Below are 19,085 nucleotides of genomic sequence, written 5' to 3'. Positions count from 1 at the left end.
CGCCGGCTGAGGCAGAGGTCCCGCCGGGAGCTAGTGGTAAGATTGAGGGGGAGAGGCAAGACGGCCAGAGATTTCCGGGCTTGACCTGTTTTAATTGTGGAAAGGGGGGACATATTGCATCTAGGTGCTTTGCTCTGAAGAAAGAGACAGGAAAAGGGAAAGCAGCAGTCCCTATCGGATGTGCCGTGGTAATCAGTAAATCGACAAGAGAGCCCCGGGTAGACAGAGTACGAGAAGGGTCTGAGACCTGTATGTCAAACAGAACCGTGTCTGTGAGGGAGGGAGGGAGGCACCCCAGTTCCAGTACGGATCTGGAGAGACACGGGGGCTGAACTATCATTGATCAGCAGTAAGGTACTAGATATTGGTCGCAAGACGGGAATGGTAGCGGTGAAAGGAATAGGAAAAGGGACGGAAATGGTGCCCTTGCATAGGGTCATTATGAATTGTGAGCTAGTCTCTGGACCAGTTGAAATGGGGGTGCGATCAGAATTCCCGAGAACTGACGTGGACGTCCTTCTGGGTAACGATTTAGCCGGTGGTAAGGTTTGGTCAGCAATGACGCTGACGAGTCGGCCGGTGAGCGTTGCAGCCCCGCCCCTAGAGTCCAAGATCTATCCCGCATGCGCAGTCACTCGCAGCATGTCGAGAAAGGCAGCTGAGAACGAGAGCAGTTTAAATCTGGCCTGTATCGATTTGGCCGAGACGTTTTTACTGACCCTGTACCACGAGGGTTTAGAGGGTGGTAAAACGAAGAGTAGTAAAGTGAAAGAGAGTAAGGGAGAGGAGGTAGACCTACCCTTAGCGAGGAGAAAAGTTCTAGAGGCAGGAGATAAAGATGAGAAACAGATAGAGCTGTTAAAAGGTCCAGAGTTGGACATGGATGATCTGTCTGGTTTGGCAGAACTGTTTGAAGAAGTTGAAAATTCTAAAGGTGTTCCCGATAATGAAATGAGGGCAGTCCTAGATGAAAAGGGTGCCCTTACCTTGAAGAAGTCTGCTGGGTTGGCAGATGAGGTTGTTTCAGCCCAAGGGGTTGAGTTTACTCCGGAAGGGAGTTGCCCAGAGAATAGCTGGGAGAATCAGGGGAATTTAGAGTTTGGACCGGGTACAGATATTGAAAACCTGGAAGAGGCAAATGTCCCGTTTGAGTGTGTCCAAGATGTGGATGCACGTGGTACTGAACCTAGTAATGGAGCTCGGAAAAAGTCTGAGGTATTTGATTCAGTTGACAAGGAAGGCAGTCCTTGTGGGTCAGATAGACTTGGTTCAGCGAAGAAAGGGTTAACCTTGGTAATAGTGGGAAGTGAGAGTTCCCAGGTGTTTGTGCTCGAAGGTGTGTTAAAAGTTAATGTGGAGATCAAAAGTGGGGAGATGAGTATTATCATTGAAGGAAACGGGAAATATGTAGTTCCCAAATCGAATGAAGAAAGTTTAAAACCTGCGGATCACTTACAGGTTGAGTTGGAAGATGACGGGGCCCCCCATGCTATTGTTATTCCAGAGTGTGGTGTGAAAAGGCAGAATTTGAAATGCTGCTTGAACAGAGTTCGAACTGAAAACTAATAGCCTGAGGGGTCCTGAAGAGAAAGCTAGCAACTTGTGTAAAATTAAAGAATTGGGTGGAAATTCAGAAGATGGTCTAAGTTTGGGACACAGTGGTGATAAAATAACTCCTATGAAAGAAGCGGGCGAAAGCCTATTTCGCCAGAGTACCCAAGCTCCCCATGTGGGAACTAACCGGAAAAGAGACGAGGGTTAATGGGGACACCATTTTCAAATAGCAGAAACCGGTTTTAAGGGATTTCGACAAAGCCTATGAATAATAAAAGACAACCCCCATGGAAGCCTGCCTGTTAAGTTTGAAAGCAACATGATGATTAGTATTTGCATGAACTTTTGTAGTATACACGTAAGCTTAAGATCACAACTCTTTAGTTTTGTTTGCTGAAAGGAAAAAAAATAGGTGGTTACTAAATTGGAGTCTGATGCTACAAGACTTTAGTAGGGTACAAGATGTTAAGATATTAAAGGAAGTGACAATTGTAATCGGTAACCATCTAGATGCTGAGTTGAATGTATAACTGTATTACTCTGTAGTGAAAAGGAAAAGCCTTTGTATTGTGTTAGATTCTAAAATCCTGTAAGACTCTGTACTACTTCGTTTTCACCGCTGGTGAAAACGCTTTGAAGAAAGGGGGTGTTACGAATGTGCCACAGCTCTGAGGGGCCGAAGGGTGTGGGGTAGCCCCCTCCTTTGTGAGAATCGCAAGATCACTATTAAGTCAGTTCAGGGGACACAGGAAATGAGAGAAAGACATGCAGAATCCACAAGTCGTTGGAATGTGTCCTGGCCTTCAAAAGGCGGACCCATTGATACCGGCTATTGTCTCTTGGAGACGGACTTGTGTATTGCATCCTGTACGATGCATCGAAGCCCCAGGCAATGAACCGAGGGGGAGGTTGGTGGAGGGATTGCATCATCCCAACCTGATCGACACCTGAGACCCTGTGAGTCAGGATAAAAAGAGGGTCTGTGGGAACAGCCCCTCAGACGCACCAGAAGAAACGCTAACGATCCTGTAATAGCAAAAACCAGTGGAAGGCCACGTGCGTCCTTTTCCGTTTGCCCCGGAATCGGTGGGCCCTGTACCACGGCAGAACGGTTTTTAGCTAACAACGGGGAAATCAACTCCCAACGACTCTCGAAGGATTGACATCATAAAAGGAATGGGCAAGTTTTAACCCGTCTTTCTCTCCAACCCAAAAGCTGCAGCTTGAATGAACTGAGTGACTTTCATATTTCCATCGGACAATACATTATCCCCTAGACAACGATAGAGCTATTTCTTATTGATTACTATTAGACCCGCGCTTTTAGATTTAGTATTGACGACGTATATTATCTGTATGTTTGCCTTGATATTATTTTGTGTATTTTTATCAATAAATACTGTTAAAAATAGTACCATCAGACTTCAATGGACCGCTCTATCTTTGCTGGTAAGTGACCCAGTTACGGGGTATGTAACAATGGAAACAGGCCCTCGGGATCATTTCCAAAGAATATTCTTGTGCAGGTTTTAAACAGTTATACAGTACCAACGCAGGGCTTTTGGCTCACTGAGTCCATGCCAAACATTTACACAATCCTTCACAAATCACGGTTTTCTCTCCCTATATTCCCATCAACTCCCAAGATTCATAATACACTAGAGGCAAATTACAAGCAGCCAGTTAACCAACCTACCAACAAACCTGCACGTCTTTAACATGCGATGGGAAACTGGAGAATCCGAGGAGACCCACACAGTCACAAAGAGAACGTGCAAACTCCACATGGGCAGTGCCAAAGGTTGAACCGGTGTCTCAGGAGCTGTGCCCACTGCACCTCCTAGGAAACTTCTCTTTCTCAGTGATATGGTACTCCACCTTAATGTTCCTCCATTTACTGATACTGTCTAAATCTTTCTAACAAACCATGCTCTCCAACATTCAGTTCAATCCCCCAAGCCTCTCTCAACATCCCCACAAGGTAGCCACTTCTTTTTCCAGGGAGAAAGGACTGCAAAGATTATTGCAATTCAGAAAAAGGAAATTGCATCTTAAGCATGACAGAACAAGAGAAAGAGGACTTGCATTTAAAATAATTTGAACTAATTGAACAGTAGCAATACGTTTGGGATTTCCCTCATCATGGTTTGCCTAGAAAAACCAATTTTAAAATGCGCTATCCTTCAAAATTTAGCACCTTCCTCATACTCCTCAAAGAGTCGGTGAATACTTTTTTGAAATCAGGGGAGGCAGGGTGAGAGCATTAGTATGAAAAACAGAAGAGGTATGAGATTGGACTCTGTCAACCACAGCAGAAGGCACAGAAAAGCCTCATCTTGAGAGCAGATATGGTGGAGATGGAGAAACTGAGAGCATCCTTACTCACCTCTCCTCTAATGAACCCCATTCCCACTTCCTTTACTTACCAGAGTCCAGCAAGGGTAGCACTTCGTGTTCCTGCTGCTCTCCCTCCAGCAGCCATCACCACCCTCCTCTGTCCTCACCTTGCTCCATCTGGTTTATTTTACTCTCTCTCTCCATCAATCATCCATCTGCCACCATCTCTCTTCTCTACCTCTGCTGCCCTCCCCTCCTCAGCACAACCTGCCCACCTTTCCATCCTTCCACCAACCACACTCTCACCCCACCCTGCTTTCCCACTGTCTTCCAGTCACATCCCCTCTCAGTCCTTGTACAGGATTTTGACCAGAAATGTCAATAGATTCTGCTCGACCTGTGAGTTCCTCCAGCAGATGTTTGTTTCTCTGTGAATACTTCACTTACCGAAGAAGCAGTAGATGATCCCAAAAAGGCAGCACATGGCACAGATAATGGATGGAACGAGTTGATATTTTCTTTCCACCTCCAGGTCACAGCGGTTCACATCAACAGCCTCCTGGCCAGTGTCCATGATGTTAACGTTAAACAGTGCAGACGCCATGGCTGCTCAGAGTGCACAGGAAAGCTAGAGGATTCTGTCCATTCAAATGGACACCTCAAGCTCTATAAGGGAATGAAGCAAAACATACAGAATTAGATCCAGTGGAAATGGCCATGGATGCTAGAAATCCAGAATGTATTAATTTTCACTAAACCAGTGGCCTTGGGAAATCAGGGCAGAACCACACAAATTCTCCTCAGTGCATTTGTTTTGTTTTAGGTATGGGGCTTCGCAGCTTCTGGAATCTATCTAACCACAAGGCAAATCCAATTGAATTATCTTAAACTGATGAACTACTTACACAAGCTCAGCCAAATCCTGGTTTGGCTACGTTGGCCATTAACAAATGCACCAGAACATGTAAAAATATCTGTCAGCAAATAAATAGCCTGTGGCAATTTTTTTTCCTTGCTGGCAGCTCAAGCCACGCTTTGTGGCAACATAAAACTACCTCTGACACAACAGCACGTGTCCTAAAACTTTCCACATTTTTGACGTTTGAAACAGCACAGAAATAAACACCCAGTTCCTAAAATATCACATATCTTACCCCAAGGAGGCAAGAAGTTTGACAAAAGCAAATTGGCAACAGAGGACATCAGATGCAAGTGTACAGCACTGCACAATTAAATGATGCAAAGGAGCTGAAGTCCTTTGTAACTGGTTTTACTATGGTTCTATAAATATACGAAGAGGCAAAGGTTATTAAAGATGTATGCATTAGAAAGGAAGACTGGGGCACAGTCTGGTAATTAAATTTAAATTCAATGACTAATAGCTCATGTTCAAAGCTTTAATTCTCAATATTAGAAAAGGGATTAAGAATAAATGTTTGTTGAATAACACACTTATTGACAGAACCTCAGAAATAGGTCAGCACATTGAGTAGTTAATACGTGAGGTATAAAAGCCTATCCCCATGGTAACCTAGCCTTGCCCTATCAGGGAAAGTCCCTTTGTCCTATCCGTCCCTTCCTCACTCTCTCTGGAACTTAACCTAACTTGTTTTCTCGCTTTCCAGTTCTGACAAAGGGTCTTTGACCCCAGTTTCCCAATCCACAGATGTTGTCAGCATATTCTGTTTTATTTCTGATTTCCGACATCTATGGGTTGTTACTGTTTACTTAATACCTGTGGCACACAGCTGAATCTTAGCTTTCAGGAAGTTGAGAGATATAGCACCATTTCCTGTTTAGCTGCTAAACCGTCATCTGTCTGGTTTGCTTGGCTCACTGATGTACCTTGCTGCTTTTGAACAAAACAAGCCCATTTCAATTGTCTCAACTGAATCATCTTGCTGACCCATCAGACGGTTCACCTAGTAGCACCTTCATTGTTGAATCTTGATGATTGTGGATCCAAAAGTACAGACTCAAAGCTCTATGGCTGTCACCTTCTGAGCTTTAAAACAAGATGCCCTAGAACTGATGAGGAAAATTCGAGACAACACGCCAATAAACCCTTTGGAGTAAATATTTATTCAGACCGTTGTTGCTCAGGTAAAGCATTTGCCAAGAGATTTATGGGAAAATAATACTTAATGAACGAGATTGGAGAGGTTTCAGAGACACAAGTGTGATGAGGGACTGGTTAAAAGCAAGTTCTAATTTCTTGGCTGGAATCATTTCCTCCCCTTTAACTTGCTCACGTTGAGCTGAGAGCAATCGCAGAATGTGGGGTAGATTTGCTGCAGAGCGGGTACACGTTCAGTCCAGATTGGAGAATCACTCAAGGCAGGGGTGGCAATTGCAGCACCACAGTTGATGCAAACTACAACGTAACACAAAATCATCAGCAGGAATTCAAACAGAAACTGCTGTAAACACCCAGCGAACTAGGCAGCATCTATAGAGAGAACCAGTGTTAATATTTCAGGTTCCTCTCTCCAGTTGCTGCCTGGCCTGTTGAGTGTCTCTGATGCTTCTTGTTTTTACGTAAGACTCGCAGTGTCTTACACCATCTTGATTTTCAAATTGGCAGGAATAGGTCATTCGCCCCACCCCCCACACAAGTTTGCTCTACTTGGCTGATCTCAGTGTCACTTCCCTGTTCTAACTGCCTTTTTACTCTATTACATTCATATCTAAAATTCTATTGGTCTAAAGTCCTGAAGATACTCAATGCACAAGCCTCCACAGCCCCTTGGATACATGTGAAATTATGTGTTAGAGCTGAAGTAAAGCACTCAGCCGCTCCAGCCTGCTTTGCCCTTTAATTGTAACCAGCTCTGCATTCCTACCTAGCCTTAACAAAAATCTACCTTTGCCTTAGAAATATTCAAAGACTTTGTTCCCACCACCCTTTGAAGAAGAGTTGTAAAGTTTCTCAATCCTCGTTGAACTTGAAGCCATGACCCAGCAAAGTGGAACGAACAACCCATAAAATGGGTTGGGGTTCTCTGATGAGTCCTCCCAGTTCTATCCCTAGTGACAGCATTGCCAAATGGTCAATGGAATACCCAAAAGATTGTGTTAATACAGCATTTCTGTTACAAATTTCACATTCAGCCTTGTAACCTTGACACCAGAAGAGTGCATTTCTGATTCCCAATTCATGACTTGCCATCAACCAAGAAAATAGGGCAGTGGGGTGAGAGATGCCTTATCCTTACACAGACTTGTAAACGCATTTGCCCAATGTGTAGGTGACTGGAAGAATCTGGGAGGGAGTTGATAGGAACATGGAAGGGATGAAATGGGATTAGTGTAAATGGGTGAGTGAAGGTCAGCATGGATTCAGTGGGCTGAATTACAGACATTTACACCACACGCTGCACCCGCAAAAGCAAACAGCATTATGAAGGATCCCATACACCCCTCATACAAACTCTTCTCCCTCCTGCCATTTGGCAAAAGGAACCGAAGCATTCGGGCTCTCACGACCAGACTGTGCAACAGTTTCTTCCCCCCAAGCCATCAGACTCCTCAATACTCAAGAGTCTAGACTGACATCTACATCATTTATTATTATATTGAAATTTGTCCTCTACTGTGCCTATTGTCTTGTTTATTAATTATTGTACTGCCCTGCACTGTTTTGTGCACTTTATGTAGTCCTGTGTAGGTCTGTAGTCTAGTGTAGTTTTTGTGTTGTTTCATGTAGCACCAGGGTCCTGGAGGAACGTTGTTTTGTTTTTACTGTGCACTGTACCAGCAGATTATGGTCGAAATGACAATAAAAAGCGACTTGACTTGAAGAGCTTGCCTGTCCCTATAATTCAAATTCTAATCCTGTCTATAGCCACTGGGGGGCATCAGAGTCAAGCCTACAAGTCTTCACCTATTTGCATGCACACGCTGGGTCACTTAATGCAAAGTTTGCACTTTTTACTCTGAGTCCACGGTACACTGATCCAGCAGCTAACCAGATTTATCCAAGGCTTTATGTAGCTTGGCAACAGGCCTGGCTGGTTGTATTCCAATGAAATATTCCCACACAATGATTATTCCTTGCACTATTCACAAAGGCCTTCCAGTGGCACCACCTCCAACACAAGAAATCAGCTGACAAACCCAAATTCCATCGGCAGGCATCACAAATTCCATGACTTTTAAATGTTCCATTTCATCAACAAACAATAACATGCAATGCCAGAGGGCTTTCCTGTGTTCTAAATAAGTTAATTCAAAGACAAATAAGATTTTATTTCATTAAAAAAAATGCCAAACATGGTATTTATCGATGGGATTCTGAGCATCACTGTCAAGGCCGGCATTTATTTCCCACCCCTACTTACCCGTAGGAAGGTGGGGCTGAATGGCTTCTGAATCCGCATAGCCCAAGTTCCTGGATCCCACGCCTCCTGACTTTCCGATTGTGTCTACCATGGGGAACCTTGTCAAATGCTATATATTACACACACTGTACATCAGATCCACTGCACAACCTTCATCAATTTGTTTGTCACTGCCTCAAAGAATTCAATCAGGCTCATGAGGCATGGCCAACACCTCACAAAGCCATGCTGACTATCCGTCATCAGACCGTCTTCTCCAAATACTCAAACCCTAAGAATCCTCTCCGATAATTTTCCCACCACTGACACAAAACGTACTGGTTTAAAATTCCTAGGATTATCTTCATTACCTCTCTTGAGCAAAGGAATAACATTTACCACCCCCCAATCTTCTGATACTACAGCTATGGCCAGTGAGGACACAAGGCTCATCCCCAAAGATGCAGCAAACTCTTCTCTTGCTTCCTGGATGGATCTATCCCATCCAGCCCCAGGAACTGAAAAGTTCCAGCACAACTTCTTTTTAACATCGACATGCTCCAGCGTATTAGCCTGTTCTGCATTGATCTCACATTAGTCAATGTCCTTCTCACTGGTGAATCCTGAAGCAAAGTATTCATTAAGGACCTCCCCTACCTCCAACTCCAGGCACATGTTTGTTCTTCTATCTTTGATCAGTCCTACCCTCACTCTAGTCGTCCTGCTTCATGTACAATATGTGTAAAACACTTTAGGTTTTCCTTAATCCTAGTTGCCAAGGCCTTCTCGAGTCCCCTTCTTAAGTTCCTTCCTGGCTACCTTGCAACTCTCTAGCAAAAGGTCAGGGATTCATGGTCACTGTCTTCAAAATGCACTGAGAGAGATCTGTCAGCTGACCAGGTTTATGGCTAGATCCAGTATGGCCTCTCCTCTAGTCTGCCCGTCCAGATATTGTGTCAGGAATCCTTCCTGGACACACGTAACAAACTCTGCTCCATCCAAACATTTTGCACCAAGGAGGTACCAATCAATATTAAGCAAGTTGAAGTCACCCATGACAACAACCCTGTTAAATCTGCCTCCCAATCTGCTCCTCAGTGAGGAGGCTATAGAATACTCCCAATAAAGTAATTACTCCCTTCCTGTTTGACTATTCAGTATTAAGTATTATACTATTAAGTATTCAGAAATACTTAAAGCTCTTTACAACATCAACAGCTGACAAAGGTTGTAGGGGAAATTTTGGGGACAGGACTGGAGTTTGGGGCTGGACTTTCAGGGCCACGTAAGTTGACCCTCCAAATCAGGATTTGATGCGCTCGAACCCAAATTGGAGGCAGGCAGGGAGCACACGCATTCAAGGCGAAATTGAGCAACTTCTCATATCTGGGTGAACAGCCTGAAAATCAAGCTGCTTTTCTAGCACTTGTACTGATCCATTTCCTGGACCCTGATTTAATCCAGTACTTCCTGCTGGAAAGTATACGTGTGTATACGTGGAATTTGGATTGCAACCAGATCACATGAAGAATGGATTGAAAGTGTACCTGGCATCTGTTCAACACAATCCCAATGCCAAGCCACACCTACAGGGGTTAAAGGTTTAAACCCAAGCTTCTAATGTATTTTATATAGAATTTAAAACCTTACTGAGAGTTTGAATTTGTAAAAAGTACACGGCGATTTGAAAACAACATTCAGCATCAATATTTCAAATGAGAACTCCACAGTCTGCCATGAAGATTTTCCTTGATAAATTGTCTTTTTGCTTTAACTGTTCATTAAGAATAGAAGATTGCATCAGAATGGTCCAAAATGGATGTACAGAAATGCCTCAGAGATTGGGGAACAGTGAAAATTCCCTAAATACTCAGTCTGTGTTCTTTTCTGAATTGGCCTCAGCGAGCTGCCTGTTGTAGTTCATGCAAGGCAGCACACTGGTACAGCGGGTAGTACTGCTGCTTAACAGCTCCAGGAATTTCCGCTGCTGTCTATGTGGAGTTTGCAGGTTCTCCCGATAACTACATGGGTCTTCCCAGGTGCTCCAGTTTCCTCCCACACCCTAATGATGTGAGGTTTGGTGGCTTAATTGGCTGTGGTGAATTGCCCCAAGGGGGTAGAATTGGAGGGGGCTGTTGATGCCAATGCAAGAGAAAAGTAAAATGGAGTTATTATAGATGGACTTAATGGTCAGCAAGGATGAAGTGAGCCAAAGTGCCTTTTTCTGTAAGCTCAATTAAGAGCATATCAGTTCATGGGTTCATAAGACCATAAGAAACAGGAGCAGGAGTGGACCATCTGGCCCGTCGAGCCTGCTCCACCACTCAACAAGATCATGGCTGATCTGGCCATGGACTCATCTCCACCTACCTGCCTTTTCCTCATAACCCTGAATTTCCCCACTATGCAAAAATCTATCTACTGTACATCTTAAATACATTTAATGAGGTAGCCTCTACTTCTTCACTGGGCAGAGGATTCAAGTCCCACGCCTGACAATTAAGCACAAAAACGTAGCAAGACCCTCCAGTGAAGCACTGAGGCAGCTCTATACAGGAGGTGCTCGGTTGTAGATAAGATGTTAAACCTATGTGTTCCCTCTGAAAGATAGATGCAAAAGACTCTGTGATCCCATTCCAAAGTAGAGCTGGCTGCCCTGCCAGACATTTATTCCCCCCCCACCCCCCCACAAGCAACATCACTGAAGCCCGTTTTCTGCCCATTACTACAGTCTGGCTAGTGCCATGCACAAATTGGGATGCTGCATTTTCTACATTAAAACAGTGACCACAGCTCACAGGCGATCCAGGACACTTTGAGATCCTTGAACAGGAGGGAGGGAGCCGCACTGAAATGTGGGTGCATCTTTAAAGTGAATCCTGCAGGAAAAGTCATATCCAAGTGAGCCCCACCAAACTCATCTCAACCCAGCAACTTGCCGTCACCTATTCTTCCCACTTCCCCCAGTGGTCCTGCAAAGGATTAAAGAGGGCTTTCCTTACTTGACAATGTTCCGCAGATCACATGACTCTCCGTGTCAGGACAAACAAACACACCGCTTCCGGACTAAGCTAAAGGAGGTTTCCTTTGGCAACCATGTCGCTTTCCTTCTGAGGGTGCTTTCACATGGGCTGTGAGATCTCTGCACCCAGCCAAGTGAGTCACTGCAGAAACATCCTCCCCTCCACATCTGCAGCAGTAACAGGACGGGGAAGGCAGGCTGGAACGCTTGGCATCCGTCCAGACACCATGTGGGAGACGAGCAGTTTCCACAACTGCTTTTCAGCAGATAGCATTACAGACCATCTGCCTTCCTTTTCCCATTTGAAGCTTGTGTGTCACGGAAGGGATAGAGGACAAAAAGCCCAACAGACTGAATGCAAGCACTCCAGCACAGCCCTTTCTCTAGTCATTAAGGACCTCCACTATACAGGACATGACCGCTTCTCATTACTACCACTGGGAAGAGTTACAGACCCACACAGATTTCTGAACTCATAAACACTACCTCACTACTTTGCTCTTTTTATACAAATATATTCATATAATTCTTAATTTATAGTGCTTTTTCTTGCATTGCATCAGACTCACTGCTGTTGTAAAACAATGAAATTCAAAACATACAGTGCCTATAAAAAGTATTCACCCCCCCCCTCAGAAATTTTCATGTTTTATTGTTTTACAACATTGAATCGCAGTGGATTTAGTTTGGCTTTTTCTGTCACTGGTCAACAGAAAAAGACCCTTTCGTGTGTAAGTGAAAGCAGATCTTTACAAAGTGATCTAGATTAATTACAAAACACAAAATAATTGATTGCATAAGTGTTCATTCCCATTAATATGACACACCAAATCATCACTGGTGCAGCCAATTGGTTTTAGAAGTCACATAATTAGTTAAATTGAGATCTGTTTTTGGAGATCTGTTTTTGAAGTCAAGGTGTTTCAATAGATTGTAGTAAAAATACACCTGTATCTGGAAGGTCCAACTGCTGGTGAGTCAGTATCCTGGCAAAAACGACACCATGAAGACAAAAAGAACACTCTAAGCAAATTCGCAAGGTTATTGAAAAGCACAAGTCAGCAGGTGGATACAAGAAAATTTCCAAGCCACTGAATATCCCTTGGAGTACGGTTAATTCAATCATCAAGAAATGGAAAGAATATGGCACAGCTGTAAATCTGCCCAGGGCAGGCCATCCTCAAAAACTGAGCGACTCTGGAGGAGTTACAAGCTTCAGTGGCTGAGATGGGAGAGACTGCACAAACAACAACTGTTGCCCGGGTGCTTCACCAGTCGCAGCTTTATGGGACAGTGGCAAAGAGAAAGTCACTGTTGGAAAAAAACTCACAAGAAATCTCGGCTAGAGTTTGCCAGAAGGCATGTGGGAGACTCTGAAGTCAGATGGAAGAAGGTTCTATGGTCTGATGAAATCAACATTGAGCTTTTTAGCCATCAGACTAAACATTATATTTGGCGTAAGCCAAACACCACACATCATCAAAAACAAACCTTCCCCACTGTGAAACATGGTGGTGGCTGCATCATGCTGTGAGAATGTTTCACTGCACCAGGCCCTGGAAGGCTTGTGAAGGTAGAGGGTAAAATTAATGCAGCAAAACACAGGGAAATCCTGGAGGAAAACCTGATGCAGTCTGCAAGAGAACTGTGACTTGCGAGAAGATCTGTTTTCCAGTGAGACAATGACTCCAAGCACAAAGCTACACAGAAATGGCTTAAAAACAACAAAGTTACTGTCCTGAAGTGGCCAAGTCAGAGTCCAGAACTCAATCCAATTGAGAATTTGTGGCTGGACTTGAAAAGGGCTGTTCCCTCACGATCCCCATGCAATCTGACAGAGCTTGAGCAGTTTTGTAAAGAAGAATGGGGAAAAATTGCAGTGTCCAGATGTGCAAAGCTGATAGAGACCTATCCACACAGGCTCAAGGCTGTAATTGCTGCCAAAGGTCCATCTACTAAATTGAATTGACTTTATTTTTTACATCCTTCACATAGAGTAAAAATCTTTACATAACTTCTCCATCTAAAATGTGCAATCATAGTAATTTATAATCATTCCTAATAAATAGAACAGTCATTGTAACATAGAATACACTCAAATCAGCATAAGTTCATCAGTCTGTTGGTCTGGTGGAAGAAACTGTCCCAGAGCCTGTTAGTCCTGGCTTTTATGCTATGGTACAGTTTCTCAGATGGTAGCAGCTGGAACAGTTTGTAGTTGGGGTGACTCGGGTCCCTAATGATCCTACAGGTCCTTTTTACACACGTGTCCTTGTAAGTGTCCTGAATCATGGGAAGTTTACAATTACAGATGCGCTGGGCTGTCCGCGCCACTCTCTGCAGAGTCCTGCGATTGAGGGAAGTACAGTTCCCATACCAGGCAGTGATGCAGCCAGTCAGGATGCTCTCAATTGTGTCCCTGGAGAAAGTTCTTAGGATTTGGGGACCCACACCAAACTTCCTCAACCGTCTGAGGTGAAAGAGGCGCTGTTGTGCCTTTTTCACCACACAGGTGGTGTGTACAGACCACGTGAGGTCCTCGGTGATGTGGATGCCGAGGAACTTGAAGCTGTTTACCCTCTCAACCCCAGATCCATTGATGTCAATAGGGGTTAGCCCATCTCCATTCCTCCTGTAATCCACAACCAGCTATTTTGTTTTTGTGACATTGAGGGAGAGGTTGTTTTCTTGACACCACTGTGTCAGGGTGATGACTTCTTCCCTGTAGGCCACCTCGTTATTGTTGAGATAAGGCCAATCAATGTAATGACTTAGTACACAGCCTTAAGGGGCTCCTGTGTTGAGAGTCATAGGGTTGGAGGCGAGGGAGCCCACTCTTACCACCGGCTGGCAATCTGACAGGAAAGGGGTGAATACTTATGCAATCAATTATTTTGTGTTTTTATATTTGTAATTAATTTAGATCACTTTGTAGAGCTCTGTTTTCACTTGACACAAAAAAGTCTTTTTCTGTTGATCAGTGTCAAAAAAGCAAAATTAAATCCACTGTGATTCAATGTTGTAAAACAATAAAACATAAAAACTTCCAAGTGGGGGGGGGGTGAATACTTTTTATAGGCACTATACTGTATGTCAGTGATAATAAATCTGATTCTGATAACCCTTCTACCAGGTTAACATTGGTGCAGGACATCTGGGAAATCGAACTCTGGTTTCACAGGCCTAGTTATCATGGTACTTTCAATGTCAGCTACTCATTGGGGTAACTGGTAGCGACCAGCCTGCATGCCATTGAGATGCAAGAGAAAACCAGAGCACCCACACAGTCAGCACCCGAGGACAGGATCATCCCAGAGTCAGTGTTACATCTGTGCAGCATGTACTCAGTATGGCACTGGGAGCATCAACCCAGGATCAGGCATTCAAGATTCCAGAGTCTTCACAACGATTCACATCTCTGGAATGTGGGAGGAAACCCACAGTTTATAGGGAGGAAATGCAAACTCCACACAGGCAATGCCAGAGGTCGGGCTCACTGAAATCCCAATAGCACCAACACAGAAACTGTGTACAAGGGCCAGCGTCACCTCTACTTCCTGAGGAGACTCTGCGTACCTTGAAGTGTGCAGGCCTCTCCTTCACACGTTCTACCAGCCCGTCGTCACCAGTACAATCTTTTATGTGATGGTGTGCTGGGGCAATGACATCAACACGGGTGATGCCAACCAGCTCAATAAACCGATTAGAAAGGCTGGCTCTGTTATAGGAGTCAAACTTGACACACTGGGGGCCGTGGTAGAACAAAGGGCCCTGTGGAAAATCCTGGCAATTCTGGACAATGTTTCTCACCCTCTGCACGCCACCTTGGCTGAACAGAGGAGCACTTTCAGTAATAGACTAAGGCAACTGCACTGCTCCAAAGCACTCTGTGTGAGGTTCTTCTTACCCTCAGCCACTGGGCTCTATAATGAGTCAAACTATAGCCGGGGAAGTGATGACCCCCTCCTGTTTGAGGTAACTTATTTTTTTAATTCTTTCTACTTCTTCCCTAATATTTTTATATTTGTATATCTGTGCACTTGTAATGCTACTGTGACACAGCAATTTCCTTTGCGATCAATGAAGTATCTATCTATCTAGCTACAGGAAAGATGCCATTAAGCTGAAAAGAATCTGGATTTATAAGAGATTTTATGAGGATATTGCTGGGACTGAGTTATGGACAGAATGAGGGGTGATAATATAGAAGGGTATTAAATTGGGGGGGGGTGGATGCAGATGGGAAGAGTGTGTAGAGTGTGTAGAATCTTCTCCACCTCCCCCCCCCCCCCCCCCAGAGTCAGGGAGTTGGGAGATGCAGGTCATGGGTTTGATGCGAAAAGGCAGAGACTTTAGTGGGATTTGAAGGCACTTTTTTCATCCAAACGCTGGTCATTTTATAGAATGGGCTGCAGAAGAAGCAGTGAGACAGGTATGTTAACAACATTTAAAAGATATTTCAACAGGGTACATGAATAGAAGAAGTTTAGAGGGATATGGACCAAATGCAGACAAATGGGACCAGCTGGATGGGAATCTGGGTTGGCATGGACTGGTTGGGCCGAAGTGCCTGTTCCCATGCTGTGCGAGTATGAATCTAACTTAACGGTACACATCCAAGGGGTTTCCAAAGGGGCTCTGGAGTCAGTGGATGCATTGGTTGACATCTTCCAAAACTCCAGAAATTCTGAGTATATTATTTACCGGTGGTAAATGGACTGGGAGCAGGGAAGCAGAGCACAACACTTGCATTAATGTAGCACCTTTAACATTAAAAAAAAATCCTCCAGAATGCTTCAGATGCAAAGTAGCAAGAGGTCAAGTGAACCTGCACGGCCCATCACTGGACCCATTTATTTCAATGTGCCTAAACATAATGAGGGCTATATGTACCCTTCCAAAATCACTGCTGTATATTATTGAAGAATTGAGCACTGCTTACACCTGCCCACAAGGTTCCTTCCTTCTTCCACAGCCTGCCTTTCTAAACTTTTCAACATCTCTTTCATCCCAGCTATTTTATTCCAAAACCTTTTGCGATGTACACTTGCATGTTACCTTCAGGGATGTTTGTTCAGTGCTAATTTGTTCAATTCCATTGTCTTATGGCAGAGAGAGTTTAACATAGCACATTGTATTAGCCTGGATGAATTCAGCCAGTACAAAAGCAGATAGTGTCACACCAGGCCAGCAACAATTTCCTATTTCATGCATCGAGAATTCCTCGCGAGTCAAGGCAGGACAAAGCTCAGTAATAATTAGAAAGGATAAACATGGGATTCTGCTTGTTGAAAAAGCTTGGCATTCCCATCAAGGCACATACTGAAGCCCACACATTTTACATAGGCCCATTAAGCGATATTAGGCCATCAATGAGTCCCACTAAATCACAGGCTATGAATTAGTTCAAACTTGCTTGCTGCTCATTCATATTCAATAGATGATCTGGTCGGCAGTCAGGTCAGACAAAGAGGGCTCTGCTGTAGTTTCTGCCCGTTTTGATGGGAAGAGTCTCACATCTTCCTTCCTTATTAGGACACCATCTCCATCCATGACCTGAGAGACGACAAACATACAGTATGACACGCCATATCCTTTACCCATCTATGTCCAGTGTGGCAATCACTCACTAAGCGCCCCGGTCGCTAGCACACAATGCAAGTTCTCAGTGTCCTAGCAGCAGCTACATTCACCACTGCCACCTTACACTTCTCTTTCTCACCCCAGTCCACTTCTGCTTCTCAACATTTCCACAGGAGTTGGATCCTTCCAGTGCGGTGTTCTTCAGGAGCACTCACTCTTTGCCCAAGTGATCATCTCCCCCAACAGCCCCACATATCCCAAAGTCTGCAGGTCCTGCTTCACTTTTCCTCCACCAGATTTATCTATTTATAGCTTTATGCTACTATATTGCCTGTTCAGACAATTTAAATGCCAGCCCAGATAAAAGAAGAGAGCCTATTTCTCTCACTCACTGCAATCTTTACTCCTCTCTCCAGGGCATGGAGCCTTTCACTGTTCCATTGTTTGGTCAGTTTAAACGTCGACTCAGATAGACTGAAAAGACTGTGTCAGCCAGGATGAGAGCTGATTTCGCTCGTTCTCCTCGATGGTCATCTCCATGGTGCTAAGGCTATGAAGACTGCCTCAGCGGACTCGGTTTTGGTTCAGAATGCTGTTGTTGTTGGCTTTAATTCTTTGCATGATTTGTACTTTTTTCTTTCTCTTGCACACTGAGGGTTGCTCTTTTATTTTTTTTCTTTAATTGGGTTCTTTCACGTTTCTTACTTTGTGGCTACCTGTGAGCAAGCAAATTTCAAGGTTGCATAATTTATACGTTTTAATAATAAAAGTACTTGAATCTTATTTTCCCCAATGAGCACATCCATATATCTGGAATAAATAGAAGTTTGTAGAAGTGTGATTGAAAGAACCTTTGCTCCATTAAATCTCACTTTTGTGCAAACATTTACCATCATAAATTGCAATGTCAACAGTCATAGCATAACCTGCCATTCAGCTCACTAATCCAAGACATCAACCCTGTTTCTCTCTCCACAGTCGCTGCCTGATCTACTGAGTGTTTTGAGCATTATTCTCACTGCAATTTCCAGTAGATGCAGTTTATTGCTTTATAACTGCCCTCAATGTATGAGCTTGCAATGGACAATTTCACTGTGTGTGTTACGAGGCAGGGTCTGAAACTAGCCAGGAATGACAGGTTGGGAAGCAGTTCATGAAAACAGACACTACAAAATATCAGGGCCAATTCTGTCGCAGATTCCAGACAAACAGAATGAAACGCTAGGGATTAAGAGGCATTGGGCTCAGTCTATAATCAGTATGCCAGTTGCCACTGAACAACAAATGATATCAGCAATCTATATTAAACTCAATATCAGCACAGCAGAGGCAGCAGTGGTAAAAAAAAAGGGATCCTTTAACAAATAGGTTATAAATGTTAAAGCTAAGCGTAGATTTCCAAAGTGCAGTTATTTCAAGCCTGTTCTGGCATCACTATGGTCCAATGCCAGCACCGTCTGTGCTGCAAATTTCAGCTGTATTAATCCTGAATTTGATGATCCACTTGGGAGCTGCACACAAAAGGGCACCACTCGCAAGCGTCATCTCAACTAAACTCCTCATCGAGTCCTCATTGAGGGATCAGCGGTAGAAAGGTGAGCAGCTTCAAGTTGCTGGGTGTCAACGTCTCTGAAGATTTATCCTGGGCCCAACATATCGATGCAATTACAAAGGCGGCACACCAGCAGATGCCTGAGGATTAGGAGTTTGAGGAGATTTGGTCTGTCACCAAATTTCTACAGATGTTCTGTGGAGACCATTCTGACTGGTTGCATCACCATCTAGTATGAATGCCCAGGATTGAAAGAGCTTCCAGAGGGTTGTAGACTCAGCCAGCTCCATCATGGGCACAAGCCTCCTCACCATCAAGGACATCTTGAAAAGGCAATGCCTCAAGAAGGTGGCATCGATCTTTAGAGACCCTCACCATCTGGGACGTGCCCTCTTCTTATTACTACCATCAAGGAAGAGGTACAGGCAACTGAGGACACACACTATGTTTTAAGAACAGCTTTTTCCCTTCTACCATAAGATTTTTGAATGGTTCAGGAACATTATGAGAGAAATGTCCTCCTCAGCTCTGTTCTAGAGGGACACACTTCTACTCTGAGGCTGTACCCACTGGCCCTAGATTTTCCCATTGCTGGAAACATCCTTTGCATGTCCATTCTATCCAGGCCTTTCAATATTCAATAGGTTTCAGTGAGATCCCTCTCAATCTTCTAAAGCTCCAGCGAGTACAGGACCAGAGCCATCAAACACACCTTCAT

At 44.1% G+C, this 19,085-nt stretch overlaps 1 protein-coding gene across 4 annotated transcripts in view; it reads right to left on the bottom strand.

Moving 5' to 3' along the window:
- Window positions 1-19,085, bottom strand: part of LOC140741157 (transmembrane protein 198-like) — a 178,820-nt gene that overhangs the window by 125,011 nt on the left and 34,724 nt on the right. For all 4 annotated transcript variants that reach the window (XM_073071002.1, XM_073071003.1, XM_073071004.1 and 1 more), the window contains one exon: window positions 4,339-4,557. In XM_073071002.1, the coding sequence (XP_072927103.1) occupies window positions 4,339-4,495 (157 nt within the window). In that variant the 5' untranslated portion in view covers window positions 4,496-4,557. The remainder of the gene's footprint in view (window positions 1-4,338; window positions 4,558-19,085) is intronic.

Source organism: Hemitrygon akajei, chromosome 18, assembly GCF_048418815.1.
Source record: "Hemitrygon akajei chromosome 18, sHemAka1.3, whole genome shotgun sequence".
Taxonomy (NCBI): Eukaryota; Metazoa; Chordata; class Chondrichthyes; order Myliobatiformes; family Dasyatidae; genus Hemitrygon; species Hemitrygon akajei.
Note: the sequence above shows the minus strand (reverse complement) of the source record. Positions and strands in the feature narration are given on the sequence as shown.